This window comes from Miniopterus schreibersii, assembly GCF_964146895.1.
Source record: "Miniopterus schreibersii genome assembly, chromosome: 1".
NCBI classification, from domain to species: Eukaryota; Metazoa; Chordata; class Mammalia; order Chiroptera; family Miniopteridae; genus Miniopterus; species Miniopterus schreibersii.
In genome coordinates this window covers 174553059-174576631 of record NC_138101.1, presented here as the reverse complement: position 1 = coordinate 174576631, position 23573 = coordinate 174553059, and the positions used below count along the sequence as shown (strand labels likewise).

The window sequence follows — 23573 nt, the reverse complement described above, 5'->3', positions numbered from 1 at the left end:
GAGACTTCCATTTTGCACACCGTGTAATCGCGTCTCTGCCCTGCTTGTCAGAGGCTGGCTGCAGCCACCACACGCATGCTGACACTGGGAAGGACCCATCCCCCGATGCCTGAGCGCACCACAGCCACCATCTCCTCCGTAATTTCTATTGTAACCAAAATGAGGCAGCGACAGAGCAAGACACACAGAGACAGTGGCCTCCCACCGGCCACAGGCAGAGCTGACGACTGAAATTGCACTTACTGTTGATGAGAAAAAAATCATTCCTGATGCTTAGCGAGGGCTCCGAGTTCCCGCTGCACCTCCACCTCCCAGGAACACGGCAGCCCCTCCCCCGGCCCGGCCCTCGGGCCTCTCCATTCACTGGTTCAGCATCTTCCACAGGCCGCCCTCCCCTTGCGGCCACAAAGCAATGCCCTTAGGAAAGGAAGAGACCTGCTTCTCTGCTAACTGCAATTTTTAATCTCAGTTTTCTCCCAATAAACTAATATCTCCAGCTCTCTCCACACACACACACACACACACACACACACACACACACAGCCTTTGTTCTGATGCTGCAGGGTTGCAATGCTGGGGGAAGACAGTCACAGTGTTATCTTGGCTGTGGGTTATTTATGAAGTGCTATAAACAGAGAGAAGAAACATTTTAGACTGGGGCGTGGACAAGAGGATTTCTGTTCTCGTCAAATTAAATTTCTCTGTTTGGGGTTTAAAAGAAACAGTGAAATCCGAAGCCCCTGAGTCCAACAGGAATGCCTTCCTCCAGTCTCCCTAAAGAAGAACTTTCCCTGGGGGTGGGGAAGGGAATGCTTCTGCCCTGCTTTTTTCAGTCCTGGACATCCTGGCTCAGGAGGGGCAGAGTTCATTTAGGCCATTCCTCTGCTTTTTGCAGAAAAAAAGGATTTTGTGTAGCACAAATGGAGTTCAGGAGTTTGCAGAAGAAATTTTGCAATTTTCCTTGCTAGCTCCTCCTGGGGTTTACCATGATTGTATCTAAAAATTCCTCTACATCCCTAACTGTGGCTCTCTCCGTGACCTTGAGTGGCTCTGCTTACTGGAGCACCTGGGTTTGTGTCCAGCCTCTTCTAGGCTCAGTGCCAGCCTTATTTTGAGACTCGGCGATATCAATAATTTCTCCGTAAAGCTCAACATTTAGTAATTATTACATCCTAGACTGAGGAAACGAGGAGTGCAGACTTGGAAACGGATGAAGCATCTGACTAACGTGGTCGTCCCTGGGACCTGCTAAATATGACCCTGCAAGGCTCAAGTACACTGGACCTGTCTGATGCTGGACAAGGGTACTGATTGTCCATCAACCCAGTCGATGATGTCGGCTGCCGTCTCCCTGGGGAAGCTCCCCACCCTGCAGGGAGGAATTTCTGCAGGGTCTGGGAGCAGCGGTGACCCGCTCCAGAGGTGGAATAATGGGGCTGATGGGAAGGAAAAAAGACAGGCAGGAGGCTGACCTCACATCTGGCTCTCCCAGTCCCCCTGGATCAGGCAACCTGCTAGGACCAGAGCCAGCCAAGTGTATGACTAGTGGCATTGTTCGGTCTTCCAAAATAACCTTGAGAAAATACAGATAAAGGGAGAGCAACAGAAATCTTTATCAGTTTAAAAGGCACACATCTCCCTGCCCATTTTGCAAGAAATGAAAAAACAATCTTAACACACAGTTGCCATGGGAATAACTGCTGAGTTTAAATGACAACATTTTAATTGATACTATTATAAAACAGGTGGGCTGTTCACGCTGGTAGGTCAAATGTGGAAATTATGCTTTGTTAGAAAGTTTTCTCACAGACTTGTTCCTTTTGATAGGAAGAGCTTCCTAGTCTAAACAGAAGGAGCCTTATGGTAGTATGTCTAAGTCCCTCCATCACAACATTGGCTTAAGGATGCCAAGTCTATTAATGACACTACCATCAAGGGAAATTAGGAAAAAGGTAACCACACTTATAACACTTTCTGCCCCATGTCCCTTTTCCCACAACGAACACCTAGGAAATTCAGATTTGCCAAAGAAAGTTATCATCATCAGTGATGCCAATGCCGACAGGTTACCAATTACACACTGGTGCTTTCTTGTCCAGGATCTTGTACATGGATTATGGACAAGGAAACTGAGGCCCAGAGGCCACACGACTTGTTTGCAGTAGGGGCAGGTCCAGGATTTCTGACTCGGTGCAGCACCCTGTCCCTTCCCCCGCAGATCGCTCTGTGCTCCCCAGACCAGCACCACTGGCAACACCTTGTTAGAAATGCACGTTCTCGGCTCCACCCTGGCCTACAGAATCAGGACCTCTGGGGTGGGGGTACAGCAACTCACGTTTTCAGAACCCCCCAGGGATGCTGATGCACGCTTAGGTTTGAGATCCACTGCTCTACGATAAATGGTAAATTCTACACTGAGTTCTCGGTTTTAGAAAAATTCTGATAAACTACCCTTAAAAGCCAAGGTCTCAAAGGAGCCAAGCGCTCCTTCAGTGCCAGGCGCAGTGGAAGGGGAGGCCCTGGCTCTACCTGCCCTGGGCAGCACTGACTGTGCCCTGCGCCAGTTAACACCGTCTCTGAGCGGCAATGTTCTCTCTGTAAAACGGAGGCACTGACCTTGCAGGGCCATTGCATGAATGAAATGAAATAATATATATATGTGAGGAGCCTGGCGCTTAAAATAAACAACACTGGTTTCTTCCCCCACTCACCCCATAATGGAGCCTACTACCTGGACCGGTCAGAGATGTAATGTGTGTTTAAGTAACCCTGTAATTCACCTCTATTACCCTGCCGAGAATGAACCTGAAACAACAGGTCTTTTCCCCTCAGTGAGTTAAACCAGATTTATTGAGGTCTTGGACTTCTGAATACCATTCGTAACTTTGAAATTAAAAGCTTGTAGTTAAAATCCTGCAGTCACGGGGCTGGGCACCAGTGTAGGGTCTCCCTTCAAATCCTATCATTTTAAATTAGCAACGCTGTCCCCCGGCCACAGGAGTGAAGGGGCAGAGCACCGTGAGCAGGTGAGGAAGGCTGATCAGCGTCCCGAGTTCCCGGGCAGATGAGGCCACTGGGCACCCTGTAGGGCTGCAGGTTCCTGCTGGCATGTGCAAATCTAAATTCTGCAGCCCGGGCTCCCCAGAGGACGATGACATGATCGGTGTCAGAGATTAGACAAGGGGCTGTCTCCACAAGGCTGATTTAAGGGAGGGCCAAGCTTGCAGCCTCGATCCACAGAGTCACCTGAAGGGTAAACTCAACTAGACCTTCAGCCGCCTGTCTCAGCCCGGCCGTTGCTTTAGGGAAGGTAAGTCATTCCCCCCCAAGTTCCTCAGTTTTGAAGGGACCTGGTTCATTTCCATGTAACAAACTAGAAGGGTCTGGGGTAACAGGGAGGCAACACGGCTGCCCGAGGCGGAATCCTGGTTGCCTCACATACTGGCTGTAACTGTGGGCATGTTATTTAATTTTAGCCCAAGTTTCATCATCTGTAAAATGGGATAATGGTATCTACCTTTCAGAATTACAACGAACACTAAGTGAAATCATACATAGAAAGCACATTGTTAAGAACATAGCTGGCAGTCAATATATTTGAGATTTCAACAACTTATTTTGCCAACTGCTCCTTCCAAAAAGACCACTGAAATTTCACCTGCTGTTTTTTTTCTCACCAAGGAACTGGCTGAAGAAAGGCAGCCAGAGAGGAGAGAGAAAAGCAATCAGTCTGTTAAACTCTGAAGTGACATAATCAAAGCATGTGGGATTAAGAATGGACTGTCGCTCTGGTCTTCAGAAAGCATAGTCCGTGACCAGGTACAATGTCACCATACTCCCGAGTAGTGCCAGGTGCCCAAGGAAACTTAGGATATGAAGACGTCAACAAAGACATACTAGACACAGTTTACACAACAGAAATCACCCTATTCTCATGCAAGGAAATGTTCATTCGTTTCAACAAACATCTGAAACACTGTTCTAAGAGCTGGAAATGAGAGCGAAAGAGACTCATGGAGTAAAGACCTTTCTCACTGCTGGATGTCACTGAGGGAACCCTCTCCTACTCAACAAACATGCTCCTTAGCCTTAGTCTTCTTGGGAAAAATGATGATAACCACTCAATAAAGGCTGGCCCCCAGGCTGGCACAGGCACACACCAATCGTTGTCCTCACAGTGTCTCTGACACGAACAGCGCCGTTAGGCACATTACACAGATTTGGAAACTGAGGCTTAGAAAGATGAACTCGCTACTCAAGTTTCCATGATGAATAAGAGATAAAGTCAGCACAGGCTCAAAACCTGTGCTCTTAATCCTTACTTGGGTTACTTACATAGATTTCCATTTCTTTCTTTTTTTTTTTTTTTTAAACTGGCAGTAGAGAGAAGCTGGATTCAGCCCAGCTTATGCGGTCAGCCAAGTCACCCTAATATCCGTCTTCAGCTGCTCCCCCCCCCACACACACTGCTAAAACTCCATAAATGACTCTGATCTTATTTAGGACACAAGCCCGAAGTTGAGATTTCAGGTCTTCTCAGACTTAGCCCAACCTACCTTTGTAGCTTCATCTCCCACGCCAACGACGCCTCTCGTCATTTCCTGAACGACATCCACCCTGCTCTCCTGCACCTTTTGGCTCACAACACACATCTGTCTCTCTCTGCCATTAGTAACACTCAGGAACCCCAAGCCGTCGTTTGCGACCATCTGGGAACGCCGCTCTTCCGTGAGGCCCTTCCTAATCTCGCTCCCTCACAGGAAGATGAGATCGGAGCCCTCCAGCCACTCGGCTTTACAGCTGCCCAGATGTTGGCCTGCCCAGATGTTGGCTCCCACAACGTAACTGACTCACCTCACTTCCTGTCTAAGTCTCAGGGCACTCAGCCCGGTGCCTTTGCTGCAGGCTCACTCACGGTTTATAGTAAACAATGAGGTAAAGGAAATGCCAAATTATTAAGAGTATCTTATTTTCATCACACCTCAATACTTCAGTCACCGTACAGGTTCTCCTGCATATTCCACATTATATATTTGGAACATAAAAGACTGTGTTCGGAACATAAAAGACCGGCTCGGCCAGTGGCAACAAAGTTGCATTAGTGGGCCCAAAGCCGAGGGACTGTTTTTTTTGTATGTCAGGTTGCAATTAAAAAACCCACAAAATAAAAACACTTTGGTTGGGGCCTGTCTTTGGAGACAGAATATGAAAACATTTCAAAGCTTTGAGTGGCTTTATCATCATCATTTTAGAGAAGATAAAATGATCAGTCTGGTTTCTGATAAGGTTGCTCTGGAGAACAGAGCTTTCATCTGTAGCCACGGCCATGCCTCCTAAGTCCCCACCTCAGGACCAGATGCCCACTGGGCACTTGGCATGCTGGGCACTCACGAAGGACCTCCACACCTGGCATGTGCCAGGCCCCTGCGTGGGGGCCGCTGGGGGCCTCCAGACCAGCACCTAGAAATCAGGCCTGCACCCTGACCCACTTTCATTGGCCACCCACAAGCAGGAACCAGCATGATTTCATCTGGGGACATGAAAGTGCTAAAGTAGAGTTAAAATTTCTAAAAGAAACCTCCTCAAGGATCTCTTTGCAAATTAAGTTTCCAATTAAGTTTCTCGATCTGTGGAGTAACTGCTGTACCTAGAGAACAGGAATCATTTTGAGGCCATTTCTTACCTTGACCCAATGACATCGAAAAGATGCTGCCAGCGGTCGTTAATTTTGTTGAGCTTGTCATCGATCTCGGCTGCCCTTGCCTTGTTGCTGGCCTTGATCAACTGGTCACCCATCTGCTTTAACTGCAACTTGTTCTCACTGAACAAGTTTATTTCTTCCATGCAGTCCTGGCAGAGGCATCAAAACAAAGCTTCAATTACTGCCAAAAATTCACTTCTTTGCCAAGCAATAAACATAGTTGCCTCTTGAAAAGAATTTTTTTAATTAAAAAACTTCTTACACCTGTTGACCCAACTCTTTCGTGAGTAGCTGTCAAACGATGCCCACTCAGGACACGTGTAATATGTAAAGCAGTAGTTACTTGCTTAATTCTACAGCCCTGGTTTCCCCTTACAGTTTTCTCCTAATCTCCCCGACTTGGGAGTTGAGGACAACTGAGTATAACTAAATTAGCCTAAGATTAGTTAAGAGTTTTCCTGAGTGGCAAGAACCTTTCTACCTTTCTCTCTGGGCATTAGTAACCATTTCAAAATGATGAGCCCCATTCCTGTTGGCCTCTCCCCTTCAGCAAGGGGAGCTCTGTAACAATAACTAGAAAAGCTGTAACTCACTCGGGGTGGGGACAGATGCTTAAAGGAGACGCGGGCCCCATCTCTGGCCAGACTTCCAGAGAAAGCCCACTAGAATGGCCCCACACTTCCCATCTCTCCTCTGGGAAGGAAGGGAAAGAGGAAGATGGACCCGTCAAATCTCTAAAATGCACCTGGAACACCTGGAACACACCATTCTGAGCCTGGCAGAGAGGAGGGCAGAGAAGCCCGCAGGGGTAACTGCCTTCACCTGGCTGTTGCTTACCTTCTGCAACTTTTCAATCATTTCTTCGATACTAATATCTGCTGTCTGCAGAACTTTGTTTTCCATCTGCACCAGCCATGCACATAGCTCCTTATTTTTTTCATTGAACACAATCCATGAATTGAGTCTGTCTTCAATCTCCTGTTTGCGTATGGCCACCTGGAAACAAAAATGCATTTGGCAGCTGAGTACAGGCAGGAAGGAAAGTGTTTCCCTTCCCTCCCCCCATCAAAAGGACTATGAATTTCATTCATTTTTATCAGTAGCCCTATCGGCTTAAATTACTATGTTTTTGCCTCTTAAATTCCTAAGGTTTAACAACAGAATTTCCTTACTCCTTTGATAAACATCATGAAAAGCAACAAAATAAAGATTGTACCTGAATTGTAAATGACCAAAAGGGTTCAGTTTTATCCAATATTATCGGGTTATATTAAAAATTAGAAACAGAAAAGGTTAGATGATACCTTAAGCATCACCTAAATTTCTTCCGTTCCTGTTCTTTCGATACACATTTGTCGAACGCTCGCTACATGCTAATTTATGACTTTAGTACCCAACTTCTTTCCCTTTTGAAAAATGGCCAAGTCTTAATGCCTACTTAAGGACAATGTCCTGCCTGTTTAATTAAAAACTATAATACAGATCCCATGATATATCTAACATTTGTAATTCAAATGGACCGTAAAAATCAAAGTCATTTAAATATCTTAGCGTTGTACTTCAAAGCAAAAACAAAACAAAGTAAGATTAAAAATAACAATGCACATCACTCATTTAATTCAAGTTCCCATAATGTGTTACTGCATTGGACAGAAACCATGGGAATGGGACCGAATACTGGTCTGCAGTAAGCAGGCTCACCCCAAAACACCCAGTGCTCTGTGCTGCACAGGCAACCCCTAAGCTAGTAGCAGCAAAGGGTCTTCCTCCCCCCAGGGTTCAAATGAATTACTTCAATAAATATAAATTTAAAAAATGAAATCAGCCTTTCTCAATGTAAAAAAAGTCTCCTCAGGTGTTAAAAATCTTTCTGGTAAAGTTTTAACACCCACTTTACAGATGGGGAAACTAAGGCTGAACTCCCAGAGATTTTCCTGCTATGTGCAAAAACATCTCTGCTCTTTTCAGACCGAAGCAAAAATGTCAGATGCTTGCATGTTCACCCAACCAAATGTGTTAGAAAAGGCCCAAAGAACTACGCCCCCAAGTTTTGTGTTTCTGTTCCTCAGGGCATCTATCTTAGCTTTAAAAAACAGGGCATTTTGCGGGCGTCCCTTTGCTAGGCTTCATAATGGTAACAATTAGGAACATCTGGACCCCAGTCTTTGCTGCTTAACTTTGACGGTACTTTTCACATTCTCTAAATATTTTCTTTAATATAAAATTTGAATGAAAATTGTAAAAGGACATTTAAAAGTAGGGTATATTGTGAATATTAAATACTATGATCAAGAAGGAAAAGTGTTTTTACTTTATTAAAATGCTTTTTAAAAGTGTCTGAATTTCAACTCTTAAAAATACATCTCCTTGTAATTCACAAAAATAAGATTTGGGAGTTTATTTTTCTTAGAATTACACCTTCTTAAAACAAAGATCTGTTTGAACCCTTTAACTCCACCCTGATCCTGTCTGTCTGTCTGTCTGTCTGTCTCTCTCTCACACACACACACAAAACACCCTAACCACAACCCCCCATTCCTGATCAGAAGTGAGCCACTGAGAGGCTGAGGGTAGCAGCAGATCATTTCCTCTAAAGTTTTAAAAACCAGCGACTTGACACAAACACCGGATTGCCTGTGAACGCAGAGCTCTCGGATGAAAGGCGCCCGGCGGCGCGGGCACTCAGTGCCCCGGGCCCAGAAGAGATGCTGCACAGACTCAGCTCCAAGCGCCTTCCGAGTCCCGATTCCAACTCCCAGACTAGCGCCTGTCGTCTGCACAAGACAGCACAGCCCACACGCCCATCATAACCGCAGTCCTCCCACACTGAGCATGATTCTTTAAGAGCGCTGGAGACACAAAGGGTCAGACCTGCTAACCCGCGGGCCGCCCGGTCAGGGAGCCCCAGCCGGCCTGCGGCTCTGAAGTGAAGCCCCCCCCCCCGCTTTGTCCTGCCTCCCGAGACGGTTCAATCAAGCCCAGGCCGGCGGAGCCCTGCCGTGAGCCCACTTACTCTCAGGCAGAGGTCCTCCCACTGCCGGCGCAAATGCGCGATTTGCTCGGCGAGAACCATCGCGTCCCCCGCCGGAGTGTGCTGGGCCAAGTCGGCTTTCATAGCCTGCAGCTCTTCCAAGTTCTGAATCCAGGTAGCCGAAGCCGTCTCCAGCTCCTGCATTCAAACACGGGACGAGGGGAGAGAAAAGGACACAAACTTTCAACTCCAGCTGCTGCAGTTTCCAAACGTGCAGGCGAATCCTCGGATGGGGCGCTGGGGGAGGGGCGGGGCGGGGCGGGGGCGGGGAGCCCGGGGCGCAGTCGCCGGGCCGGGTCCCCGCCGCCGCTCCGCTCCCGGGAGGAAACTCTCCTGCCTCTGTTTTCATTTTCTCAGGTAGTTCGGCTGTTTATGTGACTGACTCCGCTTTAAAGTCCTGTTGGTCTTTACCTTTACTTAGAGGAAAGCAAGTCACACACACACACACTTTTAATTCTGAAACTATGTCACAGAAATGTAGAAGTGGGACTTCCCCTTCTTAAAAACACCTGAGAAACGCGCCGTTGCTACCGTGGCAATCACGGAACAGCAGCTCCTGTTCAAAGGGATTGATTCTGGTTAACTTTAGAAAGTTAAATATAATGGAAGAAAAAAGTAAATTGTACCCTAAACATTGGCAGAGATTGGTTAGCAGAAAATTTCCTCTGGCCCTGGAGACATTTTAAAAAAAAATAGATTATTTGTCAAATTTAAGCTTTTTGAATTCTAGGACTTAATCAAGAAAATTAGTTTCGTGGGTGGAGGCAGAGGAGGGGATGGGGGGATAAATGGTGATGGAAAAAAAAATTTTTTTTTAAAAAGAAAAAAACACACCATGAAAATTACTTTCATAACAGGGGAGGTAAAAGGAAACAGCCAGAGCACTCAAGTATTTTTTTTTTTTTAATAGCATGGCCTCTTACTATTTAGGGAGCACTTCCAAATAACTCTGTAAGAGCTAGAGTACAATGAAAAGATTACTAGTTCCAGAGTCATTTTTATTGTGCTTACAACTCTTCAGACTTGGGCACATTTTAAGGGTCTCCATTCACACCTATCTATAGGAATCTGAAAGAAGCGACCATTAACATCAGAAATAGGGCCGAGTGTGGTAACAATAAAAATGTGTGAATTCTGATTTTCAGAGCTCTAAAAGCTACACTGGTATGACTTCACAACTTGCCGACAAGAATGTACACCTAATAAAAATGGTCTGGAGAATTCTTTTTAAAGGTTGTATGGAGATTGGGAAACATCTTTATAAAAAAAATCATTATTTAAAATTTTTGTTATTTAGTTTGAGCCTCACGATTCTAGTAAAGTGGATGAGAGCAGACACGCAGCAGAACACTTTTAATGAGCTCCATGATATAAAGGGGAACTCACAAGTGGCGGCAAGCCACCCCCTGACAGCTACAGGAAACCGAGGGCCACTGATCAGCGTTTCTCTGCTGAGAGATGCAGGCTCAGGCGCCTGTACCGTAGGGAGGCACAGCCAAGTTTAAATCTGTTTGGTTTGGATACTTGGTTGGTTTCCTCCTACAACTGAAAGGATAATTAACAGGTATAAAACTTTTGGATATGGATATTTTATGATTCCTAACAAATACTGCCAAAATGTGTCCTCAAAGGAATGACTCCACATACTTTTTGGCGCCCAGTTTCATATACTTTTAGGGCAAGTTTAATATGTGTAAAAATTCCTAGTTATTGTTTAAGTTTGTATTTTTTTAATTGCTAGCCTGAAACGCTACCTACTCCTTCACCCTGATGCTTCCACAAATATATTTAGTTAAGTCCTACTGACACTTTCTGATCTCAGACACAAAGGTAATTCCTCAGAGAAGGCCTTTCTGAGTCACTGGACGAGGTGGGACCCCTGTTTATGCCCGCATGGTCCCTGGTCCTTTCCCTGTAACACTACCCATGCTCACAGTTATTCTCAGACATGTCTATGCATACGGTGGGGCTCTGGTTAGCATGCGTCTCTCCAGTCGTCTAGACGGTCAGCTCTGTACTGCCGGGGCCATGACAACCTTGCTCACAAATGCATCGCCCAGCACCTACCACAATGCCTGGTGTATAGGAAATCAATATGTGCGATGGAAAGGAACACAATTTGGCATTGTCTGAAGAGCTCTAAAATGTTTGTAAATATTAATTATAAAAAGCAAGGAATCAAACAATATATAGAGCGAGATCTATTGTGGAAGTTTATTACGGCGGATGCTCAGTATTTGCACACACATTTCAAAAATCATGCTTCTTTCTTTAGATTAAAATACTCCAGATTTGCTACGAAAACTAACTGCAAAAGAGAACACAGCAGGTAAGTGTCTATTTAATGGAACCAGCTAAACTGTCTATATTACAAAAATACTTATAGAATTCAATTGTTCATATAATACACGACGTAAAACGAAGTTTTTTGGCTACATGAAGTAACGCATCGCACAGACCTTGCTGGACTCTCTAACACAGCATGGCGGTATTAAAACCTCTGACTGTGGACGCAACTCCCAGTGGACTGTCAAGGCTTACTTCTCTACACTGCCATTGGGTAAAAAAAACCCAAAACTTGAATGAATGCATATGTGTGTAATATATATGCCTACCTTTGGAAGAACATATAAACAAACTGGTGACACTGATTGCTTCTGTGGAAAGAAACTGCTGGGAAAAAGCTTTTCCATGTACAGTAGCCCCCACATACCACGGGGGATATGACCCGAGAACCGCAGGGGATGCCTGAAATGGCCGATGGTACCTAATCCAATATATACTGTTTTTTTCCTATACATACATACCTATGATAAAGTTTAATTTATAAATTAGGCACAGTAAGAGATTAACAATAATAACTAAATAATAAAATAGAACAATTGAAATAATATACTGTAATAAAAGTTATGGGAATATGGTCTGGGCTTTCTTTCTCTTTCAAAATATCTGGAACTTTCCATTTAATGTTTTTGAACTGCAGTTGACTGCGGGTTCCTGAAACCATGGAAAACAAACTGTGGGTAAGGGGGTAGTACTGTGTACCTTTTGCACCTTCTGAATTTTGAACTGTGTGATGATATTACTTATTCAAAAATTACTTAAAAAAAAAAAACTGTCCCAAAGACTCAATTGCTTGACAAGTTTTATGAACACAGATGTCCACTATAGCAATTTTGATAATAGTGAAAAGCTAGTATATAAAATATATAAATTACACACACACACACACACACAGAATTATTCCACACAGCAACTTGGCTGTAATTGGAATATAATTTTCCGAGGAGGAGAGTACAGCTCAGACTGGTCATGGGGCTGGTGTATATCCCCCAAGTGATTCAGGATGACAAACACTGTCCTAGACAGGCCTCAGGTTACACAGGGCCTTTTGGAACATGGTCCTGGGTTGAATGAAATCCATGCTCTTGGCCTGTCTCCCTGATTCCCTCCACTGAGATAGAATGTGGAGGCTATGGAAGTTGAAAGATCCTACTGGAAACTGCAAACTGTGATACTTGGGAAAATCATGTCTCCTTAAGAGTTTACAGTTTTTATTCTGCACTGGTTTCTAGGCTTTGTGGAAGGACATTCTACGTATCAAATGCGAGAGTGACTCCGCCACCTCTCATTTGTTACTGAAGTGTAGATCTAAACCTAAAGATGTTGAAATGATAAAAACTTTGAAAATTAGGGGTAAGTAAGGAACCTTCTTTAGACACCACCAGCAACTATTATACATCAGGTGATATAATGCATACAACACAGCGGTGAGAACAAGTGAGTTATAGGTTTCAACTCTGACGACTCAAAATCCTAATGAAGAGAAGAGGTTGTGCTGTATGTGTTACATAGTATGGTGCTGTTCATGTAAAGTTTAAAAACAAAAGTAATACTTCTATATTTCATTGAGAACTATGGACACATGGTAAAATGATAAAGAAGCACATAAAAATGATAAAAGAACAAATTCAGCGTTGTGGACACTTCTGCAGGGCGAGGGGGAAGCACTTTAGAAATCATACAGGGCATTAAAACTGTATTTGTAATGTTTTATTTTTTTAGCTAAGTGATGGTTTCATGGCAATTTGTCATATCATTTGTTAGGTTAAAAATATTTTGCATGTGCGCTGGCTGGTGTGGTTCAGTGGCTCGACCATTGGCCCAGAGACCAAAGGGTCTTGGGTTCGATTCTCGGTCAAGGGCATGTACCTCAGTTGCAGGTTCCACTCCCGGCCCTGGTCAGAGCACGTGCAGGAGGCAACCAATCGATGTTTCTCCCCCCTCCTTCCCGCCCTTCCCCTCTCTAAAAAAATCAATGGAAAAAAATATCCTCAGACAGGAGGATTAACCAAAAAAAAAAAATTGTTTTTGCATGTTAGGAATATTTACAATGAAGAATAACGATGCAGGGAGGAAGACACTGACTTCCAGCACAGCCTGACGTATGAGACTACTCATTTCTTCCTAATTTTTCACTATGATTGCTGAAATTACTGAAGGAAGAAAACAAACAAACAAAAAAAATAAAATACATTCCAATAGGCTACTGATGTCTTTTAAACATCAGACCTGCAAAGAGGGAAGAGACACAGGAAGTCCCTGGCCTGGGAATGTTAGCAATGCAAATTCTCATCCGTGAGTCTGTCCTGTCTGCAAAGGCCTGAACTATGTAGAAATTTTTGCTGGTGTGATATTAATCAGGCAGAATACAGTGTGGAAGAGTTTATGAAAATATAATTGAGCAAAAAACTCAACCTATTGGCTTTTAAAAAAACGAATTCTCTCTAGTCATACTTTACTCTCATTTCAAAGACAAGGCCATTTGATAAGGGAACAGCTTTCCATGTCATCTCAGGGGCCACATCTCCCATTACAGAGGAGACCCAGCTGGCAGGAGGAGAAATCCCTGAGATCCTAAGAAGTGAATTTCTGCAAAGGTCTCTCCTTTTCACACATGGACCTCAAAAAGCATGGATTCTAATTCCTTTAGAGACCAGGATGCTTTGCTAGATGAAAGACAGGGAAAATGTTTTCCGACTGAATGTGAAAACTTGGTTTCCACACAGAAACTGAAAGGTAAACACACACACACTTTGATCCCCAGAAAACAGCTCAGCTAAGCTGAGGGTGAGCACCACCTCAGCTTTCAATACCTTGATCAGCTCTTTCTCTCTCTGGAGGTCCTCGTGAGGTTCTGGAAGGGGATCTTTACTTTGTGCCTTTAAAACGTGCAGCCTGCTTTTCAGCTCTTTGATTTTCTTTTCACACTGGTCCCAGGTCTATTTGAAAACAGAATTAAAATTGGTAAGTACTTTGCTATTTAAGAATGAATTATAAAGGAGACATCTGTAATACTTTCAACAATAAAGACACATTTTAAAAAAGAATGAATTATAGAAGCAGAATAACTCACTTAATCCACGCAATTGCTCTGCTAAATGTGTTTTTGTAAATCACACAGAAACCCAGTTCCTTTCTTGAATGAACCATGGTCTAGAAGAGCAGATGGGACACCAGTCTGGTTCGACACCTTTGCAACTTTATGTGTGGCTCACTTCAACCACTGGGTTGGTTGACTTTTGCTTTGAAATACAGTTGACCCTTGAATGACTCGGGGTGGTGGTGGTGGTTAGGGGCTCCCATCCAGTGGAGTTGAAAATCCCCATGTGACTTTAGTTGACCCTCCGCATCCACAGATTCCCAACTCAGATCGTAAACAGATTTCAATCTGCAGTTGGCTGAATCCACAGATGCATAACCCAGGGACACGGAGGGCCTTCTATATTTACTGAAAAAAATGAGTGGATCTGCATAGTTCAAAACCCGTGTGATCCAAGGGTCAACTGTATTTCTTCCTCCCTCCCCCTAACCCTGATCTACATAATCTTATTTCTATTTTAATGTTGGAAAAGTTCACATTTAAAAGGCTGCTATAAGAATGAATCTTTAGCATTTACAGTCTTGGGCATGCGCTACAACAGCATCGTAAAACCCAAACACTCGACCACTTTCCTTGTCTTCTTTTCTAACGTCATCCCTCTGCACTCTCCCTTCCCCTTTCTAGAAACAGTTTGGCTTTGGCAACCCTTTCGCTATCAAGCCTCACTCGCTCTCCATCTCTCACCAGTGAGCAGACAGCCACCTTCTGCTTAAAGCACTTTATAATTTCTAAAGCATTTTCAGCTTCACTGTTTTATTGTAATTGCAATAACCTTAGGAGACAGGGCAAGTACTATATTATTATTATCACATTTAAAATGTGAAAACTGAGGCCCAGAGAAAACTGAGCGGCCAAGGATATGAGGTTAGAAGCAGCTTGGTCAGGAGGTTACCTAAGGCTGCAGGTGCCCCACCCCCCAGGGCCATTCTTTCGCACCATCTGTTTTTCCTTTAACGTTACATTACTGAGCAAACAGTCGCCTGCATTTCCACGTTCAGGGTGTTTACAATTGATTCATTAGGGTCAATTTCTACTCCTGAGGTTACTAAAAGCAGACAAACATAAAATCAAATCCTATTTTAACCCTCAGTACAAATGCTGCCTAAACATACTTGGGTTGGCCCAATTCTATGGTGACACCTCATGTAAGGGGAGGCCACTAGTCCAGCAACATCAATTCTCTAGAACAAAACCAAGAAAGAAAAGAGAAAACTACGAGTCCTCACCCCCCCCCCCAAACCGGTAGCGGCACCTCCCCTCGTGCTTTACAAACATGGCAGGTGCTCAACTAATATTTGCTAACTAGTGAATTTTGCAGTTTGTATACCAGAGAAAATTCAGATACTTTGTTTACAAGAGAGATGCTCAGGCCCTAACTTGGGACATACTTAATCGCTCTCTCTCTCTCTTTTTTTTGATTTTTATATCTCTTTATTGATTTTAGAGAGAGGAAGGGAGAGAGGGGAGAGAGAGAGAGAGAAACATCGATGATGAGAGAGTCATCACTGATTGGCTGCTTCCTGCACGCCCCCTGCTAGGGATTGAGCTCGACACTTCGGCATGTACCCTGACCGGGAATCGAACCACCATCTCCTGGATCCTAGGTCTATGCTCAACCACTGAGCCACGCCAAGCTGGGCGGGACATACTTATTCTTTATGCAGAAAAACATCTCTGACAAGCTTGGTTATCTGGTCTACACACACACACACACACACACACACACACACACACACACGCGCGCGCGCACGCGCACACGCACATGCAGTTTAGAGAGGAGAGTGGGCTATAAGGAGTAGGTATGCTCAGAGAAACAAAAAGTAAAAATAGATAGCTTCACATTAAATATATACAAAGGAAACCATAAAAACCACATAAGACCTCACAGAGCACAGTACTGTCGGGTCTGTGTTTGAAGCAGCTCAGAGTCCTTGAGAAAACATTGGTATTTTAGCATCACAAAAGAATGACTTTCCTAATAATGACTCAAAAGAGCCTTCCAGTTCTTAAAGATATAATCATAAATTAACTGTGAAATTCACTCATACACAAAATTGCATTTTCTGACGATAACAGAAAGATGAAGTATCACTGTCCTTACTTTCATATACTACACCCAAGGACAGACCACGTGTGGAACACTAACGTGGTGCACTGAACTTCCACTGAACATGAATACGTTTCCTGTTTTGCCCTGGCCAGGGGCTCCGCTGTTGGAGTGTTGTTGCGTCCACCAAAAGGCTGCCGGCTCCATCCTCGGTTGGGGCACATGGGAGGCAACAGATTGATGGTTCTCTCTCACAGCGATGATTCTCTCTCTTCCTCCCTCCCTCCTTCCCTCTCTAACATCAATAAAATGTATTTAAAAAAGGGTAAGTTCCCTGTTTCATAAAAGTAAATATAAATAGAACCTCAAGTATTTATATACTTAATATTGAGCTTTTTCAGTGCTGTTATTATCATTATTCTACATTAAGTGGCATGATTCACGGAGTAGTAGGACTCAAGGTCCTCTGGAAAATTCACAGTATCACCCCATAATCGTTCCCATTGTCACATAGCAAACGAACATTCCATGTGCTGCGTTTGAGGATCATGAGTGGGAAAGGAAACGGTGAGTTTACCTCTACGACGCTCTGGAAGTGTTTAATCATCTCTCCCACTTGGAGCTTTGTGTCCTTCCAGCTGTCCTGAAGTCGGCCGATTCTCTTCTCAATAGACTCTTTACTTTCCAGGCCAGCTATGTTCAGTAACTTTTCCCCAGCTTCCAAGGTTAGCTCGTAGGTGGTTTGCCGTCTCTCAAAATGAGTTTCTTTATTCTAAAAAAAGAAAAAAAGGGACTTGCTTAAGCCATCTCAAACGTCACTGAACAAAAGACCTGCTCTTCCTCCAGTCTTCCCGACTCGGTCAGCAGCACCCTACTCACCACGGTGCTCACGCCAGGAACCGAGTCATCCTGATTCAGATTCTTACTTCTGTGCCACATCCACACCGTGAGCACGTCTTGCCAACACTACCCACACACATATCCTTTGTTTTCTTCACTGGGATCACCCTCGTCTTGTCCCCAATAACAACTCTCCGAGACTACTGAAACAGCCTAACTGGATGTGGCAGCCTGTATTTTTTACAAAAAGGCCACAGCAATATTCCCTGCCCCACGTGCTCTTCCAGAACCGTGTCACTGGCCATCCAGTGGCGGTGCCTCCGTCCCCTCCTTTTGACCCCGCGTGGGCATGTGTGACGGCCTCGGCTAATAGAGATGGTGGGAGTGACACAGGTGGCTTCCAAGGCTGGGTCTGAAAGGCAGCAGAGCTTCTCCCCAGATTTCTCTCTCTTGCGACATGTGCCTTTGAAGCCATGAGCTGCCATGTAAGAAGCTTCCATGTGGAGGGACCACAGGAATGGTGCCCAAGAAGCCCCTGCGGTTCCAGTTGCTGGCTGGCTGACCTTCCCCTCTAGGTGCTAGTCACAGGAGCGGGTGGGCCTTCAGATGAGCCCAGCCCGCGCCGTGGTCTGGCTGAAACAGCCTGACACCCTAAGCCAAAGTCACCTGGCAGAGCCCTAACAACCCGCAGAACCGAGAGCGACAATCATCAGCGATGGCTGTTAGGCAGCAATAGACAGGAAATGTACGGGGCTCCTGCTTTTCCTTTGGCTCCTCCAGCACCCACCCTCCTCAGAGCAGCCAGAGGATCTTTAAAAAGTCCAAAGAGAATCACGCTGCCCCCTCGTCCAACAGAAACTCTCCAACGGTCTCCTATTACATGGGGGCTAACCCAGCCGCCACCCCTTCCCCAAGAAATGCTCCTCCCCACGGGCTTCTCGAACTCGTTTCCTGTCACTGCGGCCCCACTCGCTGTGCTCCTGTCCTACTAGCCTTCTTTCTGTTCCTCGGTTTTGATAAGCTCGTTCCCATCGTGGGAAATTTGGGAAAGCCACTCTGTCTCCTGTCGGAAAGGCTCTTTCCCCAGACCTCTGTCTGTCTGGCTGCTTCTCACCACTCAGGCTCCAGTTTAAATGTCACATTCCCAGAGATCACCCCGTCTAAGGTAGCCCCACCCAGCCCCTCCATTACCAGCCCTGCTCTAATTCTGCACACAGATTCTGCCTTATTGCAATCTGATATTTTCTTATTTATCAATTTGTCTGGCTGCCCCGAGAGTGGGGGTCTTCTCTTTGTGGACACCGTGCCTCCAGCACTTAGAACAGTGACCGGCACGGAGCAGATCCTCAATATTTGATGACTGAACAATGAATGAGGAAAGCACAGGATTGCAGAAGGCTGGTGTTTGGTTTAGCTGCACCCCTGCAGGGTGGTTCTGTAGCTCAACAGAACATGCCCTGGGAATTGCCAATTAACTACCCTAGTCCTATGCTCATCAAGCAACTTTCTGATTGAAAACTTTGTTGCCTAAATGAATTTGCCTTTCAAAGCAAGCAAGAGTTCCACGTAAACTACCCCACTGGTGGTCAACTTATACATTACTTAGTACCTTAAAAGCCCGGGTGGGTTGAGTCTGTCACCCCAAACTTCCCCCACTAGACCCACCCATCTCGACTCCAACCCGACTCCCCCAGCCCAAGGGAGCCTCACTCCTCATGGGTGGATGGGTAAGATTGGGTTTCTGGCCCCGCAGGGCAGGGACCCTAGCCCTGTGGTCTCCCATTGCAGAGAGCACACCTGAACCATGACATCACAGAAAACATAAAATCTGAAGTGAGTGAACGTCTCCCACACAGTGGCCACCCTGTGGTTCCCACACTGCTGTGCGCATGCTACCTTCAGCTTATGGATCAGACTCCTGGTTTCGTAGAGACTGTGGCAGTCCTGGCTCTTGACTGCAGACAGCAGGTGGCTGGTGTCAGTGAGGAAGCGGAGCAAGTCCTCCTGGGAGGTGCAGAAACACCGCCACTTCCTCACCAGCCCACCAACCGCTCTCCTCCTCTGCCGCACGCTCTGGGCAGCGCTCTGCCATCGGGCCTTCAGCTTCGTGAGCTTCGAAATAAATTCCGGTCTTGGGGGAAAACAGATGGTTAGAGCATCCGGACATGAACAGGTAGAAAAAATAACTATCACAGCATCATAGAAATTCAGCTTTACTATTGATATGGGCAATTTACATGAAAAACAAACTTCTTAAACTCTTAGCACCACTCAAATGTGATGGGGAACCTAGAGTTGGAATAGGGGGAGCATGTGGTTGGCAAAAAACTTTTAGCAGAAGATACTTGCACATGACCTGGGTACTTTGCCAGCATGCACCACAACCATTCTTTATACAAATGGGAGCTGTTTTAACTTTCATTATGCCAAACGCTGTATAGAAAACTACACACTGGATGGGAAAGAGATGAACAGGTGGGTACCTGGTAATGTCTGTTACTTGAAGGTTATACTTTATGTAATTTCAGCAATAAAACATGCTTTCTGCAACTCCTCAATTAGGTGACACCTTTCACATGAAAGTGACACCTTTCACATGAAAAATAAGGCCTTCTATTTATTTGGGGAAAGTCATGCTTTGCTGTACTGATCAAACCAAAACTAGTTGATCATCCTGGAACTGGCCTGACTCTACTGCTTCAGAGCTAGGAAGACATGGGCTGTATATTTCTTAGTTATGCTGGATGATGCAGAGGTATATGGGGGGTGATGGGGAGGAAAACCATCCCTACCAGGACACTGGGAGAAGTATTCAACAGGCCAGGGCTCCTCTGGGTTCTGCCTGCCACGTGAACCTGTTGTATTGCAGGTTCAGTTATTGTTACCAGGATGGACTAAGGGGCTCTTCTCAGCCTGACTGGCACTGCCCAGTGACCTCAACCCCATGTACACCACACAGGGAGAAGTCCCTTCTTTCAGAACTGTGACAGAGTTACTTGCTGGGAAGAGCAGCACTTCCAGAATTATTTTTTAAATAGCAAAACATCATGAGGCTGAAGGTAGAGAGGAAAACATTCTACAGAAGGATCCTTTGGGGTATAAATTTAGTTAACTGTACTTGGCGAGTGGGTCTGGTCTGCTAACCCCACTCACCTACTGTAGGAGAGACTGCCCCCATGGTTTCTATGGCCACATAGCAAGACCTCATCCCAATACTGTCAGAAGACTCACCCTATGGTGGTCCATCAACTGACATGGCCACAGGGTGCTGACATGGTCAAGATTCACGTAGTGAAGGCCTGCTCCGACTGCATGACCCCCATCTCTCCCTCTCCCTCTCCCTCTCCCTCTCCCTCTCCCTCTCCCTCTCCCTCTCCCTCTCTCACACACACACACACATGCCCCAGAAACCTTACCTTTTCTCTATTTCTGTTGTGTCCAAGAGTTGTAAGGACTGGGTGACATAGCAATCAGCAATTGTCTGGTTTATAGAAACTTCAGCTTCTAACATCTGTGTGTGAATTAAAATATAAAATATCAGATTGTAGAATTAATTTTATGAATCTGGCCCTTATATTTCCTATTAAAATCTAAGCTCCCAGAGGACATCTGAAAGTGATCAATTTTCAAATTATTGGAGTTTAACTGCAAAAGTGCTCAACCATCACATCAATAGCACCTATAAATATAATCTTAGAGGGGAAAAGATCCAACAATAACTGTGATTAAGGCCTGTTTATTGGGCATTTGCTATTTGCTAGGCACCATGTAACACATGCATTGTCTCACTTATTCCTACTTAAGTACTATTATAATACCCATTTGAAGAGGAGGAGGCTAAGGTATAAGGAAGTTCAGTAACGTATTCAAGGTCACTCAGCTTTTTGGCTGGAAGGATTTCCTTTTCACTGGATGACGTGACAATGCAGACTTAAATCAGTTACGTTAAAAAGATGCAGCAAACTAATCATGCCCACTTTGAAAGGCACGATCTGCCTATAACCACCAAGAGTATGTCTAAATAAACATGAATGCAAGTGTGGGGATGCTCCTCTGAGAAATTATTAACAATGCAATTATCATTCTGTTTTAGAGAATTATTCAGTAAAATGCAAAGATGAGTTAAGTGCTTTAACAAGCTCTTGGTAAAGTGGGGTAATGTTTGCATTCTGTGGAAGCAAAGTTGTGCTAGAAGATTCCACTTACTGCGGAAAATCTAGGAGTTCTGTCATTACTAAAACAGAGCAATGAGACGAAATGTTGAAAACTGTGAAATGTGTAAGAATTTTACACGTGATCACCTGACAACAGAATCTGCTTAGACATACACTGATAGGCACTCTCTGTATTTTTATTTAAATCCACCTTTCCCTGACTCCTGCCCCAGGGTGAGAGGTCCAAGGGTGGCAGAGAGCACAGGGGTACCTCATATGTCTTCTGCTGTTCCAGGAGAGCTGGAAGACCGTCAGCAATATCCTTCTTGAGCATCTCTTCTACCTTCTCCAAAAGTTGGACCCACTTTTCACAGCAGTGAAGAAATTTCTCATTCAATAGAATTCCCTGAAGCTCACTATAAAGGTTTAAAAACAAATAAAACAGAGCCACGTAACAATGACCTTCCTGAGCTCAAGCTGTTCATTTTACCTGAACTGAAACAGAACAGGAGAGGTGGGCTGTTCTGACCTGCAGCGTTCCAGCGTTGTCGCTGTGGCCCGAATCCACTGCCGGTTCATATTCTGCAATGTCTTTACAGCCACGTCACTAAGTGGGAGCTTGAGGCTTACTTCATTCAGATGCTCAGCATCAGGCGAGTGGGCTGCCAGTGCCAGCACATGATTCTATTTAAAAGAAAAAAAAAATCCCAGGTTTGTGGATAACAATGACTATATGATGAAAAGGTCACAGATCCTGTAGACCACCCTTATCTCAAAGATGAGGGAAAACTGGGGTCTCCCTGAGTAAGTGACCTGTCCCTAGTCAAATAGCTGGTTAGTGTTAGAACTGGACCTGAACTCAGGTCTCTTGATCCTGTGGCTTTTCTAGAATGACAAGGTATGCTCACAGCCAGAACCTAAACAGCCCAAGAAATAGAAAGTAACCTCAGATTTTGTCTTTGGGGAATATGAAAGTAAGCTTTTTTTTTTTTTAAGGACTCATTAAGGACCTTCAAATCCCTTTTGGTCTGCCAACAACTTAACCTTCAGCAGATCATGCAGTTTACCTACAAACCAAATGAAAACGTAATCCTTAAAATAACCCTAGTAAAGCACGGTACTTAAACAGCTGTATTTTGGTAGAAGGTAAAATCATATAAGAATGCAAACTCATCAAAATGTTATTTTTACAATGATATTCCAGGGACAGCCTCTAGGTCGACAGTATGTTAAGCAAACATCCTTTACAACACCCACATTGTCACTACAAAACTCTGCTGTAATAGTCTAGGTCATCAGGGTCAGCAAGATTTTCCTGTAAACAGCTAGGTCATAAATATTTTACCCCTGTATGGGTCAAGTGATCTCTGTCAAACTATTCATCTCTGCCCTGTAGCATGAAAATTTCACAGAACAACATATAAATGGGAGGGGATGAGCGTGTCCCATAGGTTCCTCACCCCTGATCTGGGTTATGAGGACTGGTACTTAGGGATATACAGGGCCCAGTGTTCTTTAACTCTCCCATTCATTTATGTTGACCATATTAAACTTACTAAGCTAATAAGTCAAAATAGATACAAATAATTTAATAGGGTATTTTACATCTGATCTTCGACTAACTAGAAAGATTTAATTAATCGCAACAGCCAATTCCTAGATTATTCTAGTTGACTGAAGCTAATTAGTAAAGACATCAAAAGTTAAAAATCCACTAAAATTACCGTGGCATATTACTAAAATAGATCCCTATGTTGTCATACTTTTCTAGAGCTGAGGGAAAATAGGGCAAGAATGAATGACATATAAATTACTGTGTATAAGAGTTATGATACAAACAGATTTTATACTGTGACAGTAATTAGCTTATTTTTTTTATTCTATGGTGAGCTTAAACACTTAGAAATGATAAAAATTGACAATACCAGGAGCGAGTCAGGATTTTTTTCTTTTTCTTGTTGGTAGAGTTTATTCAAATTCTCTTCTTCATGCGTTATATGGCCTTTCAAAGATTCCAACTGGTCCCCAAAATCCTTAAACTGTGATAGAACAAACTAGAACGAGAGCAATTTTTATTAGAAACAATTTTCATGAGCAGACAGAACATAACTAAGCACAGCTCTCGGAGCTGATCAAGGCTCAGGTTGTTTTCAACCCCCAGCAGAGCATTACTGTCTTGAACACTCAGAATACTCCTGCTTTCCATTCTGTGCCTTTGGCAAAGCATTGAGCCTCCAGGGGTGAATGGCCCACCCGCTTGAGGGGGCCGTGCAGAGGAAGGTCGGGACGTACTCTGCTCCCTCAGACCCGCTACTTAAATACTTTCTCCCTGCTGCTATTGAGATGTGACACTGGAG

General features: G+C 44.5%; 1 protein-coding gene across 6 annotated transcripts in view; it reads right to left on the bottom strand.

Annotated features, from left to right (window-relative positions):
• The window catches only part of SYNE2 (spectrin repeat containing nuclear envelope protein 2), a 276194-nt gene that overhangs the window by 25850 nt on the left and 226771 nt on the right, over positions 1 to 23573 (bottom strand). For all 6 annotated transcript variants that reach the window (XM_081146179.1, XM_081146181.1, XM_081146184.1 and 3 more), the window contains 10 exons: positions 23142 to 23270; positions 21746 to 21900; positions 21488 to 21632; positions 20479 to 20573; positions 18959 to 19193; positions 16800 to 16994; positions 13889 to 14014; positions 8715 to 8870; positions 6539 to 6697; positions 5684 to 5850 (listed from right to left, as the gene is read on the bottom strand). In XM_081146179.1, the coding sequence (XP_081002305.1) occupies positions 5684 to 5850; positions 6539 to 6697; positions 8715 to 8870; positions 13889 to 14014; positions 16800 to 16994; positions 18959 to 19193; positions 20479 to 20573; positions 21488 to 21632; positions 21746 to 21900; positions 23142 to 23270 (1562 nt within the window). The remainder of the gene's footprint in view (positions 1 to 5683; positions 5851 to 6538; positions 6698 to 8714; positions 8871 to 13888; positions 14015 to 16799; positions 16995 to 18958; positions 19194 to 20478; positions 20574 to 21487; positions 21633 to 21745; positions 21901 to 23141; positions 23271 to 23573) is intronic.